The sequence below is a fragment of the Protopterus annectens genome, chromosome 17.part0, assembly GCF_019279795.1.
Source record: "Protopterus annectens isolate FY-2018-M chromosome 17.part0, PAN1.0, whole genome shotgun sequence".
Lineage (NCBI taxonomy): Eukaryota > Metazoa > Chordata > Ceratodontiformes > Protopteridae > Protopterus > Protopterus annectens.
The window spans coordinates 825,815,723-825,828,657 of NC_056751.1; the positions used below are offsets into that span (position 1 = coordinate 825,815,723).

Below are 12,935 nucleotides of genomic sequence, written 5' to 3' on the forward strand. Positions count from 1 at the left end.
AGTCCTCAGGCGGCAAACTAGATCCAAGGTATTAGAATGGAGTTCAGGGAATTATAGGATGAGGAGGAGTCAGAGCCTCGGAACCATGGGAGCTTCAAATTCTTTGCAGAGGTCAGATCTGTATGGATCCTAAATCCCATATGTTGAATCAGACGAAAACTGACAACATTGGATCAAGAAGTTAAACAGCACTGGTGCCAATATTAAGCCCTGAGGAAAAAACATTAGACTAATTAGCCCTTCTACACATATGACTAAGTAATATGACTTTTTGTTTTCTTACTACTAACTACACTGCAATCCATCTTGCAGTGAATCAGGCCACCAACAATTCCACTATGCGAGACTGAATAAGTCCAGGTGTATGAAAATAACAGACATGCCTATATCTACGGCATGACTAAGAGGCACATAATCTCTTGTACAGAAAGTCATGCCAAGTCAGATGCAAAATTAGACTCCTGCAGAAGTATTACAAGGCATCTTTTGAAACATTTGAAATTACGGTAGTTAGTGGTATAAGTCTGTAATTCTGCACCTGCTCTGATGAGCTCCTTTAAGCTTTGGATAACACAGTATAGCTTACACTGCTCTGAGACTGTACCTTTATGTAACAAGGAAATGAGCAGTCTGTGAAGAGATGCTAGCAATACATCTTCCTACATGTGTACTACTTTGTCAGGTATCAGATCTGGATCCACGCTACACATTCATTTTACCCTGTACAGTGATTTCTGCACCATGTGCACATACATTGTGTGCTGACAAATCAGGAGACAGCAAAACAGCAGCTCCATTTTTAAGACGATGCTGTGAAAAATTAGTATTCAGTGTAATTACTATCACAAATAACTTTTCAGTCAAATCACTAGGAAATTTTACAGGATCAACGGAACCAACAATTTTAAGCTGACAGTTAACGTACTGAAAAAAAAAATCTTGATGGCAGGTTTAATTGACATCTAATGTTCAAATTTAGTCCTGGAGTCAAACAAGTGTCCACTATAAGTTCTTTGCATGTGGTATTCTAATTGTATTTAGGATAGATAGAACACATTTGAAAATTCTGTGTATGCATTTTTCTCCCCTCATTAACTTCTTTGAAGATGTGTTCCTTCATTGATTAAATCAACAAATTGAATGATCAATCCTGTTGGGTATAATTTTACAGCTTAACAGGTTTAAACACTGTTCTTTTACAGTATTACAGTGTATATCAGATGGCAAGAAAGAAATTATACTCAGACAGTCTCTATTTAACAGATTAGTTGTAATTCTGGAGAAATGTAAGTTATAAATGATTATTTGAGATCAAACCATATTAACAGATGGGATTAGAAATCATATAGGAAGTTGGTCAGAATAGCCAAAAGGTTCCATAGGCTTTATATCCTTTATTATGTTATTGGTATTACTCGTAACAAGGTCTAGGTTATTTTCTCCCTTTAAGCTGCTGCTGGTGGAGACCAGGGATACCACTGCTCATGCCATGCAAAGAAGAGCAGGGCTGTTTGTAGAGTGATTCTTGCAGAAGCGAGGAAATTGCCTCATCAGATAGCTCACTGCATACCAATTCCCCATCATCCCAGAGGGAGATAGTGGTTAGAGCTGGGAAAGTAAGCAAAAAAACGTTGCCCCCCCCCCCCCAAGTTGTTCCTTGCCACACTGATGGGGAACAAATGGGACAAACGTCTGAGGAAGGAGATAATGATCAGACAGCAAAGACAAAGAGCAGCAAAAATAGGTAAATAAATAACATTTATACCAGGGTTTCTATACAATACAACATTCAACAATTGTTTCATTGCAAAAATTACTTGAAATAAGCCTGCTAGTAATAGCCTTGTGTAGTAAAACAGTTGTATCCCATGAAGAAGTCTTAACACAAGAATATTTTACAAGCCCCGATATATTCATCCTGATATGTCCCTCTCATTATTCAGTGAAGATAAACAGTTTGCAACCATTAGTCTAAGTAGTAAACCAGGATGGGTCTGCGAGTGTGGCTGAAATTAAACTAGTTGCTTCTGTTACTGTTAAGAGTCTTATTACAGCTTTGCCCTTTATATTTTGTATGGTTTCTTTTGATAGGACTGTCCACCAGGTTGAAAGACTGTTCGAGGTAGTACTGTATCTGCCTATAATTTAACAAGGTGTATGATACAGTCCCACATAAAAGGATGGTTAAAATGCTAACTACATTCCAGAATACAGACAATAATCACAGAGTCTGTGTCTGCAGTGAAGAAAGGGGCATTATAAGCAGGATCCCAAAGGAATTAATATTGGAACTTCAAATGTCATGAAATGCTTTGAGAGGCTAGTTAAAAGGCATCTGTCGGCAAACCTTTCATCCTCCTCGACCCTCTACAGTTCGCTTATCGGGCTAACAGATCCACTGCGGATGCTATTTCAATGGCACTCCACCTCTCACTCGATCATCTGGAGGGAAGAAACAAGCCTGGGTGGGAGGATGACATAATGGTTAAGATATTTACCTTAAAAAAGACACAAGGTGCAGGGTTTGATTGTACCTGGGGGCTTCAAAAATGGCCCAAAAGGGCAGTTAGCCTAGTACTAACCTATGAGCTATGAACTACGTCAGGCTGTTGTTTATTGACCAGCTCAGCATTCAACACAGTGGTTCCAATGCAGCTTATTGACAAGCTTGTACATATTGGAGTTAGTAAGCTCAGATGCAACTGGATCCTCAACTTCTTGACGAACAGACCGCAGAAAACATATGCGGGACACTACCACCTCAGGATGCAAAATACAACACTGGTGTTCCACAGAGTTGTGTGCTAAGCCCTCTGTTGTTCACCATCCTCACCCATGACTGTTCTGGAAAGTACAACACCAATTACATCATTAAGTTTGCAGATGATACGAGGGTTGTGGGCCTCATTAAAGAAGAGGATGAAAGAGCTTACAGAGACTAGGTCTACTCACTGACTGACTGGTGTGCTAAGAACAACCTTGACCTGAATGTCAATAAAACAAAATAAATCATTATAGACTTCAGGAAAAGGTCAACACCACACTCACCACTCATGATAAATGGTGAAGAGGTGGAAAGGGTCAAATCTACAAAGTTTTTAGGGGTGCACATTTTGGAGGATCTCTCTTGGGCTGTGAACACTGTACAGTTTGTCGGAAAAGCACACCAATGTCTCCACTTTCTCAGAAGGCTCAAAAGAGCAAAGCTCCAAACTATTCTCACTGCACTCTACACAGGAGCAGTTGAGAGCATTCTCACTAGTAGCTTCACAGTTTAGTTTGGGAAAAGTACAACAGCAGAAAGAAAGAAATTACAGAGAGTGGTGCGAGTTGCTGAAAAAATCATGGACACCAACTTACCATCAATCCAGGATCTCTTCGCTGCAAGAAGCAAAGGTGCATCCAAAATAATTTGTGATGCCTCTCACCCTACACATGGCTGGTTTATCTGCTGCAGGACCACCAGATTCTTAAACAGCTTCTGCCCACCAGTGTTGAGACTTACAAACTCTGATACCAGCCACCGACTATACCAACTATCTAGTCAGTAATCATTCACAATTACATAGCTCAGCTGAAAAGTGTGTAATATCTTTTTTTTTTTTTTGATATAGCAATATATTTTCTTATTCATGTGCAATTGCCTGCTGTTTGTCTGATGCAGATGAACAAAGGAGGACAATCTTAACATGTGCAATCCTACTCTGTCATGTGGCTATGTACAGTATTCTTCTTGTGACTGACCGGGGGGGGGGGGGCTTGTGTGTTTTTGCTGTTATTATTGGTTTATTTATCCTTCTGTGGGTCTTGTATTGAATATATTTTTAAATTGAAATGTTATACTGTTGTACTTGTTATCCTTGCTTCCTATGTACTCTCTGGTGAGTTGCTACTCAGAATTTCATTTAGGCTGCACTTGTGTAGCCCTAAATGACAATAAAGTTTACTTTGACTTCTAGTATCAATGTAAATCACATCACAAAGGAGTGTGAAGAAAAGATAGATTAACTTCTGGATGATTTAACATCCTCCAGAAAGCAAGTACACATAACAGTAAATGATGACTAAATAGATCCTTACAAAACGAAGGTGGTACATCTACAGAGTTTAATAACTACAGACCAATAGCGAATCTCTTCCCCCCTCTCCAAAATATTAGAGAAATGCACCTATATGCAGCTGATGCAATACCTAACCTCAAATAACCTGATGTCAGAAACACAACATGGCTTTAGGCCTCAGCACAGCATCAGTACTGCTCTACTACACTTTACCAGTATAACAAACTACCTTGATTATATACTTATTATACAGCAGGAACTTCTGTAACATTTGTTAGTCTACTGATGTACTATGTTCTTCATCTGTAAATATGTTGTAAGTAATTGCTATGTTAAATTGTTAATCACTATGTAATCCAATGTAACTACTGTCTGTTTATTTTAACTGTGGAGCCAGGCCTCCGCTGAAAATGGACCTACATCCAGTCGGACACTCCCGGTCAACAAATTTAAATAAATAAATAAATAAAATAAAAATAATAAACCATAGAAACAATGGTCTACTTGTATCCACCATGTTCTTACACCTGTCAAAGGCATTTGATACTCTCTTGCAGCAGCAGCTGCTCGTTTGACTCTCCTCAATAGTACTGTCACAATACTCCTTGTTGTGGTTTCTTAGTTACCTGTCTGGAAGGCAACAAGCCTTTAAATAGCAACAGACCTACTCATTTTTTCAACCAGCTACTACAGGTGAACCTCAGGGCTCTATCCTGGGTCCTCTTCTACTTAATACATTCATTAATGTCTTCCACACCTCCACTCACCACGCTAGTTTAGTTCAGTATGCAAATGACTCACCATTAATATGTGCTGCCTCAACAGTAAATAAGCTCCAAGACACTACCCAAAACTCTTTCTCCTCTGTAAAACCCTGGCTCAAAGAATCAAACCTCCTATTCAACCCCAAGAAAATTAAGTTAATGCTTTTTACCTCAAAAAGTTGTCAAAATCAAAAGCAATCTTTTACCATAAAGCTAGCAAATAATACTGTCATTGAAACTATAACTCACAGTAAACTTCTAGGCATTATAACAGATGATAATATCAAATATGACCAGCATATGCTGCACACCATTAAATCTACACACCAGAAACTAGGCTCCCTTTATAGGATCAATGGATTCCATACAGATACTTCAAGAAAAACTCTAGCCATCACCTTTTTATTGTCAACTTTCTTATACGCTGCACATATGCTAACAAACTTAAAACAATACTCAAAAGAAGAAACTTGCCTCCTGCTAAAATAGCTAAATTTGCCACCAATCTCCCTCACAGGACCCACCATTGTCATAGCTTAATGCAATTAAACTGGCTCGAATTACAAAACTGCCTAACATATTCACAATTAATTACAGTGCACAAACTCATTCATCATTCGGAAAAATGCCCTGCACTGCAAAACTTATTACTGCCCCACTGTTCAGCAAGGGACCTCCGCCCTATTAACAAATTCGTATTACTTACAAATAAGTCAAATAATGTTGCAAGAGACTCGCTCTACTCCCAAAACTCTGGAATAGTATCCCCACACAAATAAAACTCTCCGACAAACTCAACAGTTTTAAACCACTGCTTAAACATCTTAACTAATCCTGGTCCTGCACATGCTCATCACAAGGTTAAGACTTTGCATTATTCACATATGATACTCTCAAACACTCTCAACCTCTGACTGAAATGGCAAAACAATTTGCATACATAACTGCTGCCTGTACAATCCACTAAACTGTATGTGAGCTTTCTCTTCAGTAACTTCCACCTCTGTAAAATCTTAGACTGTATAACTACTGTTTGTATATAAATGTAAACAGAAATGTGACTACTCTGTGTTTAACCGGAACTTAGTATAATGCAATGTAAGAAACTGGAGCTTTTCTCCCCTGGCCTCTGCTGAAAATGGATATTACCCAGTTAGACTTTCCTGATAAACAAAGACAAATAAATAAATAAAAGACAGCAAGAGCAGTTTAATACAAAGTAATGCGTGTTTTATAGAGAGAATGTGTATGCTACTAATGCTGAAAATTGGGTGAATGATGTACATTAAATCAGTACTGTGCAACAGTGAGGAACAGTATGTAGTGTGAAGCATGTGAAAATAAGTTGTGTTTTATCCATGAGAAGTAGTATATTACATGCAACTGTTGTATAGTTTGCAATGTCAAAACACAGATGGAAAAAATTGAATCATGCTTAGTACAGCTTTTTGATGGCTTATGCTACATGGAGAGCAGCCTATCATTATATAAAGAAGTATAAAGACATTAGAACAGGTGAGTGTGAATATCTGCAGAAAAGGATACCATGGGGAGAAGACATAGAAATGCTGAAAGAGGCATGCAGGGGGAAGAGCAATATTGTGTATGTGGTATGTTTGGAAGTGGGAGAGAGAAATTTAGAGTCACTATTAACCATCTTTACCTGTAATGAAAAACAAAATGTATAGGGGCAGCTTGTGGTACTGTGCTAAGGGGTTGTGGTACGCATAAATAAATGGGTTTTACTTGTCTGACTTTTTTTCCCTTTAAAATAGTAGACTGCCCATTTCAGGACTCTAACTCTGAACTTGGAGGTTCGTAAATGGTTAGTGTGTTTATCTGTAAGCCGGCACATAAAAGTTATTTATTTTATAAAGTCAGATATTTGTAGATGCAAAAGTGTGTGCATGTGAATGTATTTTCCAATACATTAAGTATTGTACATGTATGCATATGAGCATGTTTGTGCATGGGTTGGAGTGTGTGTGTGTGTGTGTGTGTGTGTGTGTGTGTGTGTGTGTGTGTGTGTGTGTGTGTGTGTGTGTGTGTGTGTGTGTGTAATTGTCTGCATGTAGCTCGGTTGCAGTGTTCTGCACTATATGCATATGATAGTAGTGAGATGAAATATGTTACAATGGCCTTTAATTATGTACATTGGACACGTGTTATGTTTTTGAAGTGGGGGTTGCAGTGGTTTACACTGCATATGTCCTTAAGTATAGGTTTATTCAGTTACTCAATCAAAAATCAGACATTTAACATGTACAGGGTCAGTAAAGTGGCTAGGAGCGGCATTGCATTGCACTTTTATGCGTCTGACAGTCATACAATGAAATCCATCACTATGGCAATTACTTATGTATTTGTTCATTCATCTGATCACAATCAAACATTTAAAGTGGTTGCAATTCTTGGCCACATGCATGGGCATGGGGAGAGGGTTTCAACAGGTTGCACTGCATGTATCCGACAACAATAAGTTGAAATATATTAATCTGGCCATTATTTTCTTATCAATTCATTCATTTTATCACAATCATAAATATGAGGGTGCAAAGCTGGCAGAATTATGTGGAGCAGGTTGCAAGATGTTGTACTGTAAGTATCTGACAGCAGCAAGGTGGCATGCATTACAGTGGCCATTATTTGTGCATTAATTCATTTACCTGACCACAATTAGAGATCTGACATGTGCTGTCATTAAAGTGGCTGAAAGTGGTGTGTTTGTGTCTGTATGTTTAACAATAAATGCAGGGGGGATGCAATGGGTTGCACTGCTGTACGTCTGACAGGAATGAGCAAAACACTATACAGTGGCCATTATTTATGCATTTAGTTCATTCATTTCATCACAACTCAACTTCTGAGTAGAACATAGTCAAATGACTGCAACCAGTGAACATGGAGGCAGTCTGTAGATGAAACTAAGTTAAACAATTATTGATCTGGCTTGCACTATCATGTGTATGCTTTCAATGAAATGGATGACTACTGTGGTAGTTAACAAATGAAACTGAATGACCCCAGCTGTTGGATTAACCTGTTGTTCTGATTTGGCAGGGCAAGTGTGTGTTTCAGTAAAACAGGCTGAAATTCATTACTGTGGCTTTTGTTACTTTTATCACAACCAGGAAGCTTAGGTATATATCTAAAATAAAGTAGCTATTATGAATGGATACTGAGGTAGTCTGTGAAGAAAGTGACTAACCCCTGTTTCTCTTTGATCACAGTTAAAGAGTAAGTGATCTTCCATAATATAGCCCCTACCCATTCTAGTTAGCCTTAACTTTCCGGTTGTTTCCTGCAACCCTCTCCCTTGCTCTCAAGTCACTAGCTACCACTGAAAGTGTAATTTCAGTATGTGTAGACTGAAAATCAAATTAAACAGAACTTTTGTTAAAAAGAAAAAAGTAACTATATTACCTGTAGCAAATGCTTTACCACACCCAGGGTGGTCACACTGATATGGCCTGTCTCCAGTATGTGACCTTTCATGAACCTGAAAGAAAACAAACAGTACATGTATATGTCCATTTATACTTCCTCCATTATACAATTATACAGTAATATTCTTAATACACATGAAAAAATGTGGTGTGTATATATATATATATATATATATATATATATATATATATATATACACATATATGTGTGTATATATATATATATATATATATAGATATATATATATATATATATATACACACATACATGGGAAATACAGTGATAGAAACCTTACATTTCTGTGGCAGGTGCTTGAGATAAGGTTCCTATGGAATATCATATTAAAAATTAGTTGTTTTTATTGTTATTTTGGCTATAACAGTTACAATGAACAGTTAGTTGATCTTCACTAAGTTCCTGGCTCCAGTACTATGACGATGTAAAGAAAATAGCTGGCAAGAACTCATAGTCTGTTGATATATTAATGGCAACCTCACCCTCTATAGTGGACCGCTGCTAGGATTTCCAGTTGTCCTACAATCCATTGCAGTGTCTTTTTTTTTGCAAGCAGCTTTACTCCACAAATATTTAACTACCATCAAAAACTCATACACTCTTATTGTTCCTAGCCCCAATACTTCCATGAGACTACTGTAGGACTACAGCCATGAACATTTTCCTATTTTTAAAGGAAAACTCCATCCAAATATCAATTTTTTTCTTTCCAAAAATTTATTTTCCTTCTCTGTAACACTAAACATGTCACAGACAGAAAAAGCATACTTTAATGATTATTAAATTTGTTTTGTCTGAACTTACTTCAGTTTGAATTTCTTTCCTGCATTTGTCTCATCTGTTACATCAGAAAGAGTGACAGAGTAATTAGGTTAGGTTCTTCATCTTCAGCTTTCTAGCAGACGCCTGAAGGTTTTGGACCAAAACTGACTGGTATTTGGGAACTGTTCATAATTCCTTCCACCTTGACTAAAGCCTAACTTCCAGCTTAAGAAAAGCAACCTCAAAGCATGATACTGCCACCACCATGCTTCACCGTGGGGATGGTGTTCTTTTGGTGATGCTAAGTGTTGTTTTTACGCCAAATGTACCTTTTGGAATTGTGGCCAAAATGTTCAACCTTGGTCTCATCAGACCATAACACATTTTCCCACATGCTTTTGGGAGATGATGTACTGTTTTGCAAATTTTAGCTGGGCATGGATGTTTTTCTGCGGAAGAAAAGGCTTCCATCTTGTAACCCTATCCCATAGTCCTGACATATGAAGAATACGGGAGATGGTTGTCACATGTAGTACACAACCAGTACTTGCTAGAAATTCCTGCAGCTCCTTCAGTGTTGCTGTTGGTCTCTTGGCAGCCTCTCTGACCAGTTTTTGTCTTGTCTTTTCATCAATTTTGGAGGGACATTCAGTTCTTTGCATCATCACTATTGTCCCATATTTTCTCCACTTTTTGATGACTGTCTTCTACTTGTTCCATAGTATATCCAATGCTGTGGAAATGTTTCTGTACCCTTCTCCTGACTGACACCTTTCAGCAATGAGATCCCTTTAATGCTCTGTAAGCTCTCTGCAAACCATGGCTTATGCTGTAGCAGGCAACTGAGTAAATGTCATTTAGGACAGCTGAACTTTATTTGGGGTTAATCAGTCTTTTTAATTGATGGCAGATGTGTACTCAAGAAGACTGAATGCTGCAATTAAATCAAAAGGTACTTCAACAAAGTATTAGTTTAAGGGTGTGCACACTTATGCAACCAGCTTATTGTACGTTTTTTATTTTTTATAGTTTTTCCTCTAACATATTTGTTTTTCAATTGAATTGTACAGGTTATAGGTCACATTAGAAGGTGGGAAAAGTTTTGAAATGATTTATTGTGGTCTCATTTTTTATATCATAAAAACTGGCATTTTAACTGGGGTGTGTACACTTTTTATATCCACTGTATCTTGAGGGCCTAGAAGGAAAAAAGTAATAAGAGGGCAGACTTTTGAAGAATTTTATGAAAACATCTGATATGAAAAACATGCACTCAGTAGCAGGAACTCGGAGAATTTACATACTATTCCCCAAGGTATAATAACTGGGCTAGACTTGATAGAAATGATATTTTACAGGAACATGTCCACTTAATTGAGGACTCTGATATACATCCAATAACTATCATGCTCCAGTAATGCAGGGTAGTGAAGTAAAGATGAGACACTGTTGCTTCTAAACCTACCTGTTAAAAAGAGAAGCATTTAAGAAAAGGGTAGTGGAAATTATCCCAGAGCCATTAGGGAAGGTAGAAAGCACTCCAGAAGTTATAGGTATCAAGTAGGATAAAATCAAAGTTGAGTTTAAAAATAGTATAGAAATAAAAGAAAAAGCAATCTGGCTAAGAAGCAATACAAATTATTTAGAGGGGCTGACAGAAGCTTAAGTACTGAAAAATAAGGGAAATCTCACAGAACAAAAGGAGGCATAATTGCAGAGTGCTAAAGACAAAAAAAAATAAGGCAGTACCAGGATAATATGCATGGGTTTAGAAAGACTGCTGTTAAGCAAATGTTTTTTGATAACTCCAAAGCGCAAAATCTTTAGGCAAAATGACTTAGGCAACAGAAAGTAGAAAGGGTTGTTGCCAGACTTAGGGAGTCTATAACAAGAAAAATAACCAGAGATCTTGTATAGGCATTAGAGATATTTTGGAAATTTTATGAAAATTTGTACAAAGCAGAGAAGTAGGAAAATAAAGAAAAGGTACACACAGAAAAATTTATGGAAGACTTGAATATGCTAAGGTTAGACAGAGGTAGATGAGGCTCAACAACTAACAGTTAAGATAGTAACAGAGGAGATAAAATGATGATACATAACCAATCTACAGTAAACTCGTCAGAAACAAATGGTATTCTGGTGGAAGTTTGGAGGGAAGAAAGTGAAATAGGGAAGGTTTTTCTTAACAGCATTTTAAAAGGAGGGGAAGCACCAACATCCTGGAGGATTACTGTCTTTAGGTATTATAGCCACCACAGCTAAGACCAATCATACCCAGCTTTATGTAAGCCCATTTCAATTTTAAACCTTGATTACAGAGTGTTATGTCTATAATAGCTAACAGAATGGCAATGGTGTTGCCAAAACTGATAGATATGGATCAATGTGGTTTTGTGGAGGACAAGCAAACAATGACAACATTAATAGAACAATGGATGGAAGCAGAATGTAGGAAAATACCAGTGTTGTTGGTGGGTCTTGATGCAAAGAAAGCCTCTGACAGAGTAAGCTGGGATTTTATGAGTAGGACATTGGAAGCATTTGCATTCCCTGATACAATAAGGTTAATTAGGAGAACATATGAGGGACTGGAGGCAAAAATTAAAATGGAAGGATTCCTCTCTGATAAGTTGTGTCAGAATAGAGGAATGAGGCAGGGGGTGTCCTCTTCCCCTTTGTTATTTGCATTATATTTACAGCCACTGGCAAAGAAAATAAGAGACTCAGAAATGTAAGGATATAATTGGTATGGTAATCAAGAAAATTTGCCTTTATTTGCAGATATTATTTTGTACCCAATAAAATCAGAAAAAGACATCTCAGTGTTGAACATTTTGAGACTGTTTCATGTCATTTCGGGATATAAAATTAATGAAGATAAAACAAAGGCTATAGCTGTAAACTATATAACTACACATTAATTTTATTCAGCAATACTCATATTTATAGGAACATGATAAAATTAATTATTTAAAGTATGGATTAAAAAGGATTATGTTATGGCAGCTAAGGATATGTGGGAAAAAGATAATATAGAATCTGAGAAACTGTTCTTGTTCTTTTTTATGGATATGGAAATCAATATACAAGCAGTTAAAATATTTTTAGTCACTTAAGTTTTATATACAGGTCAGGGATATTTTTATTAATCAGAGGAGAAGTTGTGGACAGTAATTAATAAAGAGATGAATGATTTTATCTAAGAGGGGAAGTGGGCAAGGGTCAAATTGAATAAGCTGATCCTTCAAATAGAACAAGGTTGTACAGAACTACCTGATTTAAATGGGATATTTTAGAGCTATACAGTTAAGGCTCATATACATAACACAAGCAGAAAGATGTAATTCAAAGTGAAAAGGGATGATGATGAAGCAAGGGTGAAGTTCAAGAAATAAGGAGATAGTGGGATCTTGGATGTAAATCCTTAAGGAGAATAACAGCCATACAAAATATTATATCCATAAAGTAGCAAAAAATTATTCTAAAAGCTAAGCCAATACAAGAATGGAGAAAGGAGATTTCGCCGATAAGGATGACTTCAAGTAGGGATACAGAGAATAGACAAGAGGGGGGCTGGGATTTACTGGAGAAAACTGGCAAAGAAGCCAAGGTATTGGGAGAAAATAACTAGATAAGGAAAGGTAATGGAATGAGAAAAGACCAAGAAGACATTTGGACTGCAGGCTAAAGAATGCCTTTCCTAGAAGACTAATAGAGTATTGGCAATACACTCCATTTTAGAAGAAGACAGCTTTAAAATTTCACCCATATATTTACCATCTTAATGAAAGTAAATTCTTGTTGAGATGAGCCCAATGATTAGGGTAAGGAGTCCCCATGATCTGACTGAATAAACTGGGGAAAGAAATGTTAGGCAGAAAAA

General features: G+C 37.2%; 1 protein-coding gene across 1 annotated transcript in view; it reads right to left on the reverse strand.

The window, feature by feature from the left end:
• Positions 1–12,935, reverse strand: part of ZNF143 (zinc finger protein 143) — a 752,158-nt gene that overhangs the window by 335,932 nt on the left and 403,291 nt on the right. Inside the window, exon 10 of the mRNA XM_044059280.1 lies at positions 8,249–8,324. Coding sequence (XP_043915215.1) covers positions 8,249–8,324 — 76 coding nt within the window. The remainder of the gene's footprint in view (positions 1–8,248; positions 8,325–12,935) is intronic.